At 41.7% G+C, this 14552-nt stretch overlaps 1 protein-coding gene across 1 annotated transcript in view; it reads left to right on the top strand.

Moving 5' to 3' along the window:
• Window positions 1–14552, top strand: part of grin2ab (glutamate receptor, ionotropic, N-methyl D-aspartate 2A, b) — a 126381-nt gene that overhangs the window by 94837 nt on the left and 16992 nt on the right. The window contains exons 11-13 of the mRNA XM_049571878.1: window positions 7774–7942; window positions 12017–12170; window positions 13691–13816. Coding sequence (XP_049427835.1) covers window positions 7774–7942; window positions 12017–12170; window positions 13691–13816 — 449 coding nt within the window. The remainder of the gene's footprint in view (window positions 1–7773; window positions 7943–12016; window positions 12171–13690; window positions 13817–14552) is intronic.

Raw genomic sequence — 14552 nt, 5'->3', positions numbered from 1 at the left:
GCCACCACCCTCTCTCTTGAACTCAGACCGAACTCAGATCAATACTAGGCAGTGCTGATCAAATATAAAGCAGGATTCTGTTACTGCATTCCCTATTTCCTGCCTAAAATGTCCTCACAATCATATTTTAGTGCACTGTTTGGCTGTAATATGAGAATTTGTGGTAGGTGCCATACCTTTTCCTGTATTGTAAAAACAAAGGCTGAAAATATAGAAATAAAACAGTAAAACTAAGCAGTGCTGATCAAATATGAATCAAGATTCTGTTACTGTGTTTCCCATTTCTCACCTCAGATGTTTTCAGAAACATATTTGAGCTTAATTTAACTGTAAGGAGGAATTTAAACTTCTGCATCGAATCTATGTCGCAGCCTGATGTGTACCTCCCCATAAATGTAACTAAATGTCACAACATTGTAGACCTCCTGTCTGTTTTTTGTAAGTTGAAACCATTTCCCTCAGTGGAAAAGAAGCTTTTATTTACTTTAATTTCATTCATCTTTTTCATTCATTCATCTTCTTCTAACCGCTTCATCCTCTTGAGGGTCGCGGGGGGGGCTGGAGCCTATCCCAGCTACATCGGGCGAGAGGCAGGGTACACCCTGGACAGGTCGCCAGACTATCGCAGGGCTAACACATAGAGACAAACAACCATTCACACTCACATTCACACCTATGGACAATTTAGAGTTACCAATTAACCTAGTCCCCAGTCTGCATGTCTTTGGACTGTGAGAGGAAGCCGGAGTGCCCGGAGAGAACCCACGCTGACACGAGGAGAACATGCAAACTCCGCACAGAAGGGCTCCCCCGCCCGGGATCGAACCGGCAACCCTCTTGCTGTGAGGCGAGAGTGCTAACCACCACACCACCATGCCGCCGACTTTAATTTCAAAGATAAGAAAAATAAATTGTGTAGATAATAAAGCCTCCACAAAAAGCATATTAAGTCTTGTGCATGATTTATCCTTCGGGGATTTATACTGGCTTCATGTGAGCAGAGGAAATCTCATCACTAGGCTAATTTATACAATGTAAAAAGCTGTAGGCTGGCACTAATAACGTTAGCATGTTATATTTGTTTGGAAAACGTGTTTAGTATAAGACAGTTTTTTTGTCAGTGAACCTTGTGAGTTGTAATAGAGTCGAATTTTGTAACATTACCTTTTTAAATGTTGCTGTTGTCCCTGGCTTCATATGAAAAGAGGACAAGTCTTCTAGTTGCTAGGCTAATTTATACAATGTAAAATGCCATAGGCTTGTGCTAATAATGTTAGCATGTTGTATTTGTGGGAAAAATGTGTCCAGATAAAAACAAGTGCTTTGTCTGTTAATGCTGCGAGTTAAAGTGAAGCTGATTTGTGTACTTGTGTTTGAAATGGTCTCTATTAAGCTATGTTTAATGTGTGTTTACTGTGTGTTTTGAATGAACTAAACTTTACAGCACTTCACAGAAACCCCGCCGCTGACTAGTGTTTTGGAGGTGTAACTGCAGAGTGACACAGACACACCACTGCACGAGTACAAATGCTAACAACAGCGTAGACAACATGCGTAGGGTTTGCTGCACAAGTGTAAATCCCTCTTAATACGACATTGTTTGTTACCAGTCGGCTGCCATATTGTTTCCTGTGGGAAAACGGCCAAGCTTGCATGATGTCCATCATCAGCAGGAGCGTTTATTGGTCCTGTGCGGCACAATGCATTCTGTTGTTGGTTTTCTACCTCTTGAGCAAAAGCGAATTCCACAGCCCTTCTCCTTCATTTTCTCTTGTCATATAGCACCAATTTCAAAAGTAATTGCATCTTTTTACTGCATAGACAGCTTTGTTGAATGAAAAGACCATCTTTCCAGCAGTGAAATACTTCCTTAAAAGCCACACATGCTCAATGTTATTAAGAAAAGGCTGACAATCCCTGATCTAGAGGTGGTTCAGGAGGTGAGACAGGCACGTTTGTTCATTTCAGTTGAACATAAGAGGTGATGTTAGCAAAGCTTTTTCTTGATCTCAGGAAGGTATATGACACTCTCAATTAGTTTTCCTGTATTCTGTCTACTCATACTTTTTCAGTAGAAAAAAAATGAACATAATCACACCTCTGAAACCTGTCTCAATTTGTCTAAGAACATCCTCGTCAATCAGCTGCCCTTTGCTTGTCCACTTTTGTTCTACAAGGATCAATCCTGGGCCCACTCATTTTTACTTTATATAATAATGACTCACCATCTGTTTGTCCTCGAGACTGAAATCCAAATGCATGTGGCTGACAGTGTAATATATTCACATGGTCCTGCTGAAGCACAAGTTAGCGCTAAATGCACAAACTCAATGGTCCATCTTACACCTTGGTTGTCATGCATGTTCCTTACTAAGACAAATAGGTCCTTTGGAGCCCCAGATGCTTTTTTTTATAAGGAGAAAAGATACCAGTATTTCTATTCAAATCCAACTGAAGGCAGCTAATTTCAGATTCATAAGTATATATAATGATTCTACATGTCAGCTGAGGCAGCCAAGATGTACATCAGTGATTTTCTCTCACATTACTCAGTATTTTGTGTTCTTTATCAGTGTTGCAGTGGAGTAAAACTCTATTCCGACTTCTGTCAGAGAGTTTAACACATACCGGCAAAGTAGTTCTCATTTGGTTCATGGGTAATCAGTTCTGTCAGCATTAATAATGAATTGCTCTCTGTTGCTGTCAGCTCGCTAATGCCAATCTGTCGGTGTACTTGATTTTTGTTTCTGCTACCACTGTAATTGCATGTGTTGCCCATTGTGCTCTTTGTTTCATTGTTCCATTAATTCAGTGTGATTTGTGTTTTATTTTAGTTGTACTGAATGTGTTGCTTGTTTTAATTATGACAGTTACTAATTAATAATTAGTAATGCTGCTTATGGTTTTGCTCTGGAGTACATATTGACTAAAACATTAACATTCATCTTATTTATGTAGTTTTAGTGCCTACATACATTATTAAGATGTGGTCAGGTATGGCAGCAAAGAAAGGCCATAAGAATTTTAATCTTATAAGCAACAGAATACATCTTAAATTTAACTTGAATTATCAGGTAAAAAAATAACCAATTTAAATCTAATTTAGAACTCAAATCTAGTTTATAAATATGATATTCGAATTTTGTATCTGAATATGTAAACCCAGCCCTTCCATAGTCTGGCGACCTGTCCAGGGTATACCCCGCCTCTTGCCCAATGTCAGCTGTGATAGGCTCAAGCCCCCCTGCGACCCTCAACAGGATAAATGGATGGATGGATGGATGGAAATATGTAAACCCTAAAAGGATGTACTTAAAAAAAACAAGCTTCTGAAATTGCAGGGGAGGGAATTACAATGTTTGTTTACAATGACTCCCGGGTAGAAAACCCCTGCATCTTGTACATACAGTTTAATGGTGCTGAGCAAACAGGGTGAGAAATGACAGCAGAAATAAACAAGTTTGCAGATTTGCAGATTTCACATATCTTACCAATTGCCAGTTGTCTCCGCAGACATGATTGTTGTTGTTAGTATGACGTCACGGTTGTTCGGCCTATAGAGCTGACACCATCAGTTGATTAACTTATCAGTTAATGGACAGGAAATTAATCAGTTACTATGTGGATATTCATGTAATCATTAATGCGATTTTATAAGTATAAATATCAGCATTCCCTTGTTTTAGCCTCTCTATTGCGAAGATTTGCTGGTAATAGCAGAATATCTTTAAGTTTTAGACAGTTGGATAAAGAAAACAAGAAATCGTCATCTTGGTTTTAGGAAATTGTAACTGGGCATTTTTCGTTATTTTTTTGCTCTGTTCTGGGACCTCTCTGCCTTTCCATGGACCTACGCAGAAAGCCTCTTCCAAACCTCTCTGCCGTTCCATGCGTCTACATGGAAAGCCTAAATCAGGGAGAGCAGAAGCAAAGACACCCCCAGCGATAAGTCAGACACAGCATGAAAAGGAGGAGCTGGGGTAGAGGCAGGTTGCAAAGCGACAGTAGGCAAGCCAGAGCAGTTTAAATAGGGCGCCCTGAATGAGATTTGCCAATTGGTTGCATAGAAAGGAATCATGTGATGTGATGTGACTCCCTTCCATCAATCAGCTGATCCATCAGTTGATTGGCTGATTGGCTGTTTGAGATCAACTGAAGTAGCTGGGATGTGAGCTGAGCCTGAACTAACGCTTGCTCAATTAGTTCCTGCACTAAACTGCACAACTCGATGGTTTTCAGAATAAAATATTTCAGCATTATAAATTCATTGTAGGTAAGAATATGTAGTGATTAAAGTTCACATTTAGGTGTTTAGTTGCTTATAAGATTCAAATCTTTATGGCCATTTTTGGTTTCAAACACCAGCCCTTTGGCTCACTCTGGCACATTCATAGTTATGTCTATGAATATGCAGTGTCCCTGTTAAAAAAAAAAAACCCTCTAAATAAATAAATACATAAATCCCAGCTGGAGCTGTACCTTGAGACAGAAAATGAAAAGATGTTTCATGTGGGACGCTGCCCAACCTTTTGTCATCTCCCATCTGGACTACTGCAACTCCCACCAAGCCAGGCTCGTAAAGTATGCTGTTCAGCAGTTACAAACCATCCAGAACGCTGCAGCCTGCCCTGTCTGCAACCTCCCTAAGTTCTCCTTTGTCGCCTCCCCACGTGTATTGCCCCCTCCCTCCCCTCGGCTGCCGGTGGCTGTTCACATCAAATTCTAAATTCTGGTCCTGGCATTCAAGGCTCCTCGGGGAGTCGCACGCGCATATCTGCAGGCTATGGTCTATCCGTATTCGCCAGCCTATGCTCTGCTACAACCGGCCACTTAGCTCTCCACTCCCTGCGGCAGCTACGTCATCGTTTCACCTGGCCTTGACTCTTCTTTCTATGGTTCCCCAATAGTGAAATGTCCTTCTCACTCCAGGCGGGACAGCACAATTACTCCATATCTTCCATTGTAAAAAAAAAAATGCCTCTCTCTCCCCTGAATATCCCAATTTCCCAAATCCTCATGCTGCAGCAGCTATTTGAAAAACATCCCTTGTATCTGTTTACTTTTCTATTCTTATTTTTAGCATATCTTTATCTGACTCAATCACTTCAGGATCTCAGGAAAATTTTGGTATCTGTTATCAGTGCAGCAAGTCGTTCGCGATAACAGTATCAGCTAATGGAATGAAAATGTTGCACAAATTCATATTGACTTTGTTGTGCTGCATCAAATGTGATTATTTTTCATGCATATATACAGTTTTTCCCACCTCACCACTCACCACCTCACTGCATATATATCACTTTCTCCACTGCAACAATAGCAGCGGGCTGAATGTCTCAAATCATCCTTTGTTACACATAATATGGGTTCAAACAAACTGAAATTCATATCATGGGGACTAAACCTAAACTAGATTTAGGTATAAAACATACATTTTGCCACAAAGGAATCAGTCATGGACTTACTAAGGCATTTAGTTAATGATTTCACTTTTTACTTGTGATTTTAGTCACATCACTTTACATTCTCAAGATTTCAAATCAGTTCAGTGTTTCTACATGTATGATGCACACTTAAAAATCAGCGCAGCAGAAAGCTTTAGAGCCTTCTATCTTTTAAGAACAACATGTCAAACAATACAATGGACTTTTCCCTTTGAAAAAAAACTTAAAAGACATTTTTATAGTGGCTGAAATATGTTGCAGGCTGTCTCAAGCGTGTAAACAATGCAGAGATTCTTCACAAATAGTCAGCGAAAGTAAAACTTTCTCAAAGAAACTTCCCTTGGATTCTTTGACATCTTGGGTTTTGCTCCAATTATCTGCTATATATGGACACCTCAATAAGAGCCTCTGCATGACAAGAGCTTTGTTTCCTCTCTGCTAATTTCTACAATTTAGCTCACATCTGAGCTCATCTCTATACAGCCAGTTCAGTGTACATAGAAGTAATCATAATTGCTGCAGGTTTGTCACTGGCTCAGTGGTTCTGGTTGGTTGCTTGGCCGCAGCACAGTCCAAATGCAAAGATAAAACATCATCTCATCTCTTTTCTGTAAAGTATTTTACCCATGACTGACAGCATTATTGTCATAATTTCAATGAATGTCAAAATTTCTACCAGACAATAGAAAACAGTTAAATTTTTCAGGATAGCAATTAGGATAGGATAAAATAGGATCAGACAGTCATTGCTAGCCACAGGCAACGTGCCAGAAACTCAACTGTAATTACTTTCTTTTAAGATTTATTTGCCTTTTTTAAACAAACAGAATTCACCACAGTAAAAGCTTTTGTGTTAGACGGACTCGAGGAGACAGACAGAAGATGTGAGACAACAACCATTAAGTTTCTGACCCATGCAGTCACGGCATTGCAGCACTGTAGGCACGGACAATTAGACGACTGAATCACACAGAGCATGGGAGGTTTAACTTGTGACCCGTTGTCTTAACCTTTCTTCAAAGCGATCGCCGTCAAAGTCTGAGCTGTCACAGGCCAGGATGACTAGTCTCTTCTGGGCCTTCGTTTACGTTACATTTGCTGTTTTCCGTGTCCAACCATCCATGCGTCCATACATACATCCAACCATCCATAAGTGCTACATTTACTCAGTCACTACTTCCATTTTATTTGTGTGTATTTGCTGTTGCAAAAGTATGACATGAATCAAACAGATGTGCTGTATGTGTATCTGGGGAAGTCTGTTGTCATCGCTGTATGTTTACATAGTGACATAAGGACAGAGAGGGCTCAGCTGGGAAGAGCTAATGTATACATTATGTGTGCATTAGGACACCTGGGGCACATACTGTAGATACACAACCTCACACACATGTATATATATGTATGTATGAATACGATGCTCTCTTTCTTTCACACACACACACACACACATGCTCATGCACATGCTTTGCCGCAGATACAGTTGACTGCTGCTAAAAGATATTTTAATCCTTTGATGATTCAGTTCTTTGACAGTCGCTCTCTGTGTTCTCCATGTGCGAATCCCACAGTTCTTTATGAACTTTCTCTTGAATCGGAGTCAGCTGAAATGGCAAGTGAAAAGGTCACAGAGTTACTGTTCTAATCCATACATGGTACAGTACATCAGAGATGGCTGACATGGGAACAGAATAAAGTTTTCATGGAAATACTTTTAAAAATGCTGGTAGAGTTTAATAGATTATGAGTGGATCATTTGATCCAACAATTCGGCTTAGCTCACAGCTCCGAGGTCCTCGGAGAGGCCTGTCAGAAAAGTTTACTTAAACATCCATTTCCATTCTGTGCATCCTGTCTATACAGCTGCAGTGTGTATGTAGAGAAAGACGGCTGTGAGTTTTGGAGTACCTCCTTACGGACTCAATCAGAGAACCACATAGGAGGAGGGGAGAAAAGGACAGCGTAAAGGAATGAGGAAAGAGAAGAGGGGAAGGACAGCTGATATTTTAATCATGTGGGTTGGTTGTTCTGCAGAGCCCAGCTCTATTTAAAGCCCGGCAGCATCTGCTCAGTACCCCTGTGTTTTCAGGCACTAAGGGAAACACATATACACACTCACAAACTCCAATGCAAGCTCTCTCTGCCCTTCAGCAGTATTTATGGTTACTCTGCACTGTCATAATTCTAGTTTTACAGTTTGATGGAACCACCAGATGTGGAGCGAGCAGGCGGCATGAGTACAGTTACACTCCCCACTCACTCGCCTGTATAACACTGATATATGAAAAAATATGACCTAATTGTGATAGTGTGTGTCTGTGTGTTGCAGTAACAGCACATCAGGAGGTTCTTACATCAAGCAGTGCTGCAAAGGTTTCTGCATTGACATTCTGAAGAAGATAGCAAGGAACGTCAAGTTCACTTATGACCTCTACCTGGTCACAAATGGAAAACATGGCAAGAAGATCAACAATGTGTGGAACGGCATGGTTGGAGAGGTAAGTCCTACCTGACTGTCCCTAAGTACAACACCATATCAGTCTGTCTCTCTGACTTTCTATGTAATTATTAGGAAACACATGGATGTAATTAGATGAGAAGATTGATACCACTCTAATGTTTGTGCAGTAAATATTAAGCTACACCCAACAGCCAATTAGCCAAGCTTAGTGTAAAGACTGGAAAGAGGGGGAACAACTCGCCTGGATCTGTCTAGTTGTACATAAATCCACCCACCAGCACTTCTATAGCTTACTAATATCATGTTATGTCATACAGCTAAGGCTTCCAGTCTTTATGCTAAGCTGTGCTAACCCGCTGCTGCCTGTTGCTTCATATTTATTGGACAAATATGAGAGTGATATGGATCCTCTTATCTACATATTAGAGAGAAAGTAAGCATGCAGTTTGTCATTATTAATGATTTACAGTGGCACATTAGCAACAGGTCCTCCAACCTAGGGTGACCATATTTTGATTTCCAAAAAAGAGGACACTCGGCCCGGCCACGAGATAGCCTACTTAAATGATACTCGCAGTTTAGTGAAAGATGCCGTATAATTTTAATATATTTAAAGTTTATATGTATGGATAGAATATTCAGTTATATTACAAAATAATATCTCTCAAAGACAGAAATTCAGATAGGCCCCTACAGATAGGGAACACATTCACACACTAGAGGGTCCTGATGGGTCGGGCCGGGTTTGGTCAAACATGTATAAATTGTATTCGGGCTCGGGTCATATTCGGTCAGCTTTCAGTGAAAATGTAGTGTAAAAATAAATAAAATCCAGGGGCATCGGTGGCTTGGTGGTGGAGCAGGCGCCCCATGTGCAGGGCTGTTGCGGCAGCGGCCCGGGTTCAGCTCCGGCCTGTGGCCCTTTGCTGCGTATCGCTCCCTCTCTCTCTCCCCCCTTCACGCTTGTCTGTCCTGTCAATTAAGGCTTAAAATGCCCAAAAAAATATCTTTAAAACTAAATAAATAAATAAATAAAATCCTATTGTCTGTCCTGTTTATTGCTTGGGGACTGTTATTTACGTGACAACACCTGAACAGAACACACACACACATTGGCTGTTTGTTTCTACCTCTCCCCTCGCTGGAAGCCTCGGACCTCCCGCCGCCCGCTCCCGTCTCAAACACGGAGGTCTTCCTCTCTGCGGAGCACTGACGGCGCACACCCCGCCTGTTAATTAGCTTGTAACCATAACCACTGTGTGACACAAACTCAGTGCTTTAGTCATTAAATAATGTCGGGCTCGGTTCGGTTTCGGACATAACAGAACAGAATGACTGTCGGGTTTGGACATAAATATGCGGCCCATGCTGCACTCTAACACACACACACACACACACACACAAGGAAAACTGGACATTATCATCAATTTATAAACACCCCCCGGACGCCCCGGACAGGACGTCAAAAGTGGACATGTCCGGGCAAAAGAGGACGTTTGGTCAGCCTATCCAACCCATACAACCACATATGTCATTTGTTCCCACCATATGGCCCACAGGAGTGTTTTCTAAATTAGCAGCCCTACTGGTTAGCTATGATGTGGAAGACATGACTCACCCTACTCTCCATATTAGCAAGAACATGGTACCTTTGTTGGACTGGTTAGCTTTACGCAAGAGGAGTGAGATTGGTTAGGGTTAGGAAAAGAATGTCAGTATAAGCCAATCAGAGGCAGAGTAGGGTGGGTCATGCCTTAACCATCCTAGAAAAAAACTTGCTACCAGTTAGCTAATTACACGACGCTGCTCAGTGGCTGACTCAGGGCTTCACATTCACATTTTGGACTTGTACTGTATTCTAATCCATGGCAGAGGACGTCTTTATAAGTGTATGAATGTCTGTGAGGTTAAGTGCATGTGCCAAAAAAACATTTTCACATGGGTGGACAATAATGATGTCTATTCTGTTTTATTGTACTCTATTCTTGATAAAGTCAAAGAGAAGAATTAAGGTCGGGCATTGTCATGTTATGTAGCTCCTTATTATAATGTCACAACATGATGTTATCTTAATTTCGTAACTTAAAATGACTCAACATTGACTTTTGGTTTTACACGGGACACATACAGTGGCCTGCTAGGTCAAAGTCCTGTGTTTCTTTGACCCACTCTGACTGCCTCTGGTCTGGCACACAGACTTTATTGCTTTTTAAAGCTTACTGTGTCACCTGACTTCCTCCTTTGCGCCCGTCATAATTATTGCATCTACTAGAGGTCACCGCTTACACTAAACTTAAATATGGGTCTCAATAAACTGCTTGGAATAACCAAGGATGTATAAAGACGACTGGATACAGCTTTCGAGGCGGGACCCCGTTCATTCCTATGAAAGTTGCTCAGTGGCACATGAAGCCAAAAAGTTTGACCTCCAGGAATAAAATTATCCCAGTACCTCCAGCATTGTTTGGCCCATAGAGCCAGTGCACTCCAGACTTTTGCAAGCTGAATTGCTTACTTCTGCCGGCTGAGCAGCCAACTTCCAGTTTAACCCTTTGCTAACCTTAATGGGGATAAAAATGAATTATTTGTGCGCCTCCTCTAGACTTTTGAAATGTTACTGGACCAAATGGTGAATAGTGAATCGAGTCATTCTGTGGGGGCTGCTTGTTGCTTGTTCCTCCCTACATTTGGACTCCACTTGGAATTACCATTAAATATAATGTTTACAGGATAAGGCTGGTGTTATTCTATGTGTTTTTTATCATCAAAAAATACTAGAAAATGTTCCTACCGCCTACTGCCACTCAGCTTCAAGCCCATTAGTTCTGACTAGAGAAGTGCTGTGTTTTTATTAGCTGTGACCAGCAGCTTCCTCTGTCTGTTAGTTGATCCACATAAAATTTCCCCAGTCTTTGATGGCCACAGTTTTTGCCCTGGGAGGCTGAAATTTGGCATGGAGGTCGCAGCTATTGCAAATTCACACTTGTTAGACAACAATGGTGGAACAGAGGAGCACAGAGGAACAAGCTTAATCAGGCTTAAGATACAGAGACAATATTTGTTAGAAGAATCAATTTATTGTTGGTTTTGGTCGTTTTTGATGGGATTTGTTGACTTTTAAGAAGAATGTGGAATATCGGCCGACTCAGACTTTAAAGCTACAATCTGTTATCCAATTATGAACAAAGGAGTCACCGCACCACCAAACCTTAAAACACAGGACTGGAAGCCGCTTTAAAAGATCACTTTTAAATTAACTGACAGATCTTTTAATACACATTGTGACACTAGACCACAATATGTGAGCGCTTGTGTTTTCTGTTTCTGTCAAAGGTTTGTTTATATCATTAGTGTTTGTGAGCAGAAAAGCTTTACTGTATGTCTTCAAATACAATCACTTGTGAAGCACCACAAAAAGCTAATTTGTCACCATTAAGTCAAACGTTTACCTGTGATTTATACGGTGAATGATATTTCTTGCTGAGGTTTTAAATTCCATACAATCAAATATTTAAGAGTACAGATTAGGAAGCTCTTCAACAGGAGCAGGGTACCTTGAGGCTCACTTGATCGTTTATCTTTTCTGGAAATGATTTATTCAATCATAGATTAAATTAAAGCTAAGTGCTGTCACAGTAAAAGTCCCTTAAAGGTTGAAAGTGACGTGTAAAACATCTGATAATGGACCCTGCCAATATGATCCATAGATTGTAGTAATGTTTATGGGAGCGGACTGCTGAGAGCCTTTAGACGATTAAATCAGAAAAAAACATAACATTATACTGCATACTAAAAACGACATCTTTATGTGCAGAATCTCCATCTGTCAGAATACATTCAGACACCCAGAAATGGTGGCACAATGAAAAAGACAGCTGTATTTTTACTTTTCATCTGATATGGCTGAAAATGCCCTCCAACTATAGCTGACATTCTGAGCTCATACCCTCAGTCACTGTGATATTTCACATCCAAAATAAAAAGGAGGAACGTATCAAAGACGAATTGTATGATGTTGTCCAAACATTCACACAGCTCACTATGTTTATTTCTGTCAGTGTGGGTAGTGAGTCACGCACCTTCTGTAACCATTCTATTCTCTGTCAACCAGGTGGTGTATAAGAAGGCGGTGATGGCGGTCGGCTCATTGACCATCAATGAGGAGAGGTCAGAGGTCATTGACTTCTCTGTGCCCTTTGTGGAGACTGGCATCAGCGTCATGGTGTCACGTAGCAACGGGACCGTCTCTCCTTCTGCCTTCCTCGGTAAATCTTCCTTTTTGTCTTCCTCAACCACAGTTTTTTTTCCTCTTTCTTCTTCTTTTTCACCGTCTGTCCCCCAGTGAGCCGACAACTGGGAGCGGGGGAAAAAAAGGGAGGTGCTTACATGTTGGCAAAACCCCGCACATAAAATGGAATATTTTATTCAGACAGTATATGCTGGCCAAATTCCACTTGTACTCTGACTTTATCTGGGCCTTAACACCCTAAGCACATTAATATTTCTAGCAGAGCGGAGGAAGTGGAGTGTGCCAGCTGTTTTTTGAAAAGTCAGCTCAGACAAAGCATTCTTGATACTATCCTCCTCCTCCTCCTTCTCTTCTTCTCTCCTCTTCCTCCTGTGCCTCCTCCTCCTCCAGTTGTTCAGATGACTAGAAACTGAAGCGCTCCTCTGTGCTCGCCTAATGTCTTGTATTGTCATTGGAGCGAGACGGGGAGCGAGGGGATGTATTGGACCATGCATGTGTTGGTCCCTGTGTATCAAGCCATGTGTCAGTATGCGTGTGTGTGTGTGTGTGTGTGTAAGGGGAGGAGAAAAAAAAGTGTGTGTGATACTGCACGAATATATTAGGGCATTTGAATCCAGGGTGTGGGGAATGAATGTGCTTTGGCCGTATGTATGTGAATACTTTGTGTGCGTATTTATATGAAAGCACATTGTATGCATGTGTGCGTGAGTGTGTGTTGAGCCTGGGCCAGGGTATCAGTGACGGTTCAGTATCTCTCGCACTCATATTAGAGGCACCTCAGTGCACAATCTCTCAGGGTTGGCTAACCCTGGCAGTCACATACTTAGACATACAGTGACACACACACACACACACACACACACACACACACACACACACACACACACCACACACATACAATTTGTCTGGGTTCAGCGTCTTTGGCACTCATCCCGCTCTCTGAACTCCTGCCCTGCAACACACCAAACACATGCAGACTCACACTCTCTTACACACATGCACAGATCACACACAAATAGATCACATACACATGCCCACAGCAGGGCACATCAGATCACTCGGAGTTTGATTCTTCTCTCTCTCACCCTCTGTCTCTCTCTCTTTCTCTCCCCCCCCTCTCCTCTACCATCTCTCCCCCGCCCCAGGCCTCTCCCTCTCTCAGCTCTCATCCAAGGGAATAATGAGAAATATGGAAATGTGCTCCGTCAAACTCTCTGTGACTAACTCTCCCTCTCCTCCCCTCCTTCCCTCCTCTCTCACTCCGTCTGTCTCCCTCTCTCGCTCTCTCTCCATCTTCACTATCATCTTTTCCTCGCTTTATCTCCCCCTCATGCCTGTTCTCTTTCTTCACGTCTCCTCCTTCACTTCTCTGAGCCTCTCTGTCTCCTCTTTCTCTCCATCCCTCACTTTTTATGCATCTCCTGCTCCTCCGCTGTGTCTCTCTGTCTCATGTACTCGATTTCTCTTTAACACTCTCTCCCCACCCCTCTCTCTCTCTCTCTCTCTCTCTCTCTCTTTCCTGCTCCTTCCTCTCAGAGCCCTTCAGTGCATCAGTTTGGGTGATGATGTTTGTGATGCTGCTCATTGTCACAGCCATCGCCGTCTTCCTCTTTGAGTTTGTCAGTCCGCTGGGCTTCAACCGCAACTTGGCCCAAGGCAAAGGTAGGCTTACACACACACAATCAGGAATATCACACCAATCGTTTCTCCCAGGAGCAAGAAGTACAGATTCAATCTTCCCCTGGAGCAAAAGAACTGACCTATTATTACCCTGACTTCTGACGGTTCACTTAATGTTACACAGCATTAACATTTCTCTCCCAAAGCTAGTCACATCATCAAAAATCAGAACCTGGAGCTGCCCCTGCTGACTGTGAACTGGAGATTAATGCTGTACATTTTGCATTAATATGACATTTAAATGACCTGAAGGCCAATCCAGGTGTTGCAAGTGAACTGTGTTTTTATGAACATGGTTTAGTAAAGCTGAACAATGTGATAAGTTTGCTAATTTTTCATTTTACACACTGATTGAACAACAAATGCCTACAAATGTAAATGTGAAGCCATTTGTAGGCAATTTAATTTATAACAATGTTGTCATACAAAAAGTTTCATCTTTATGAGAACAACGTATTTTTAAAAGAATATAGTATAACATTTTAGGAGTGCACATGACACTTACTTGATGAGAGTAAGATGAAAAGATCGATACCCCTCTCATGTCTGTTCGATAAATACGAAGCCAGAGCTAGCAGCTGGTTAGCTTAGCTTAGCACCAAGACTGGAAAAAGGTGGAAAAAGCTAGCATGGCTCTGTCCTAGTATAACAAAATCCAACCCAACACCACCTCTAAAGCTCATTAATTAACGCATTATGACTCATTTGTTTAATCTGT

This window comes from Epinephelus fuscoguttatus, linkage group LG3, assembly GCF_011397635.1.
Source record: "Epinephelus fuscoguttatus linkage group LG3, E.fuscoguttatus.final_Chr_v1".
Classification (NCBI taxonomy): Eukaryota; Metazoa; Chordata; class Actinopteri; order Perciformes; family Serranidae; genus Epinephelus; species Epinephelus fuscoguttatus.
Note: the sequence above shows the minus strand (reverse complement) of the source record. Positions and strands in the feature narration are given on the sequence as shown.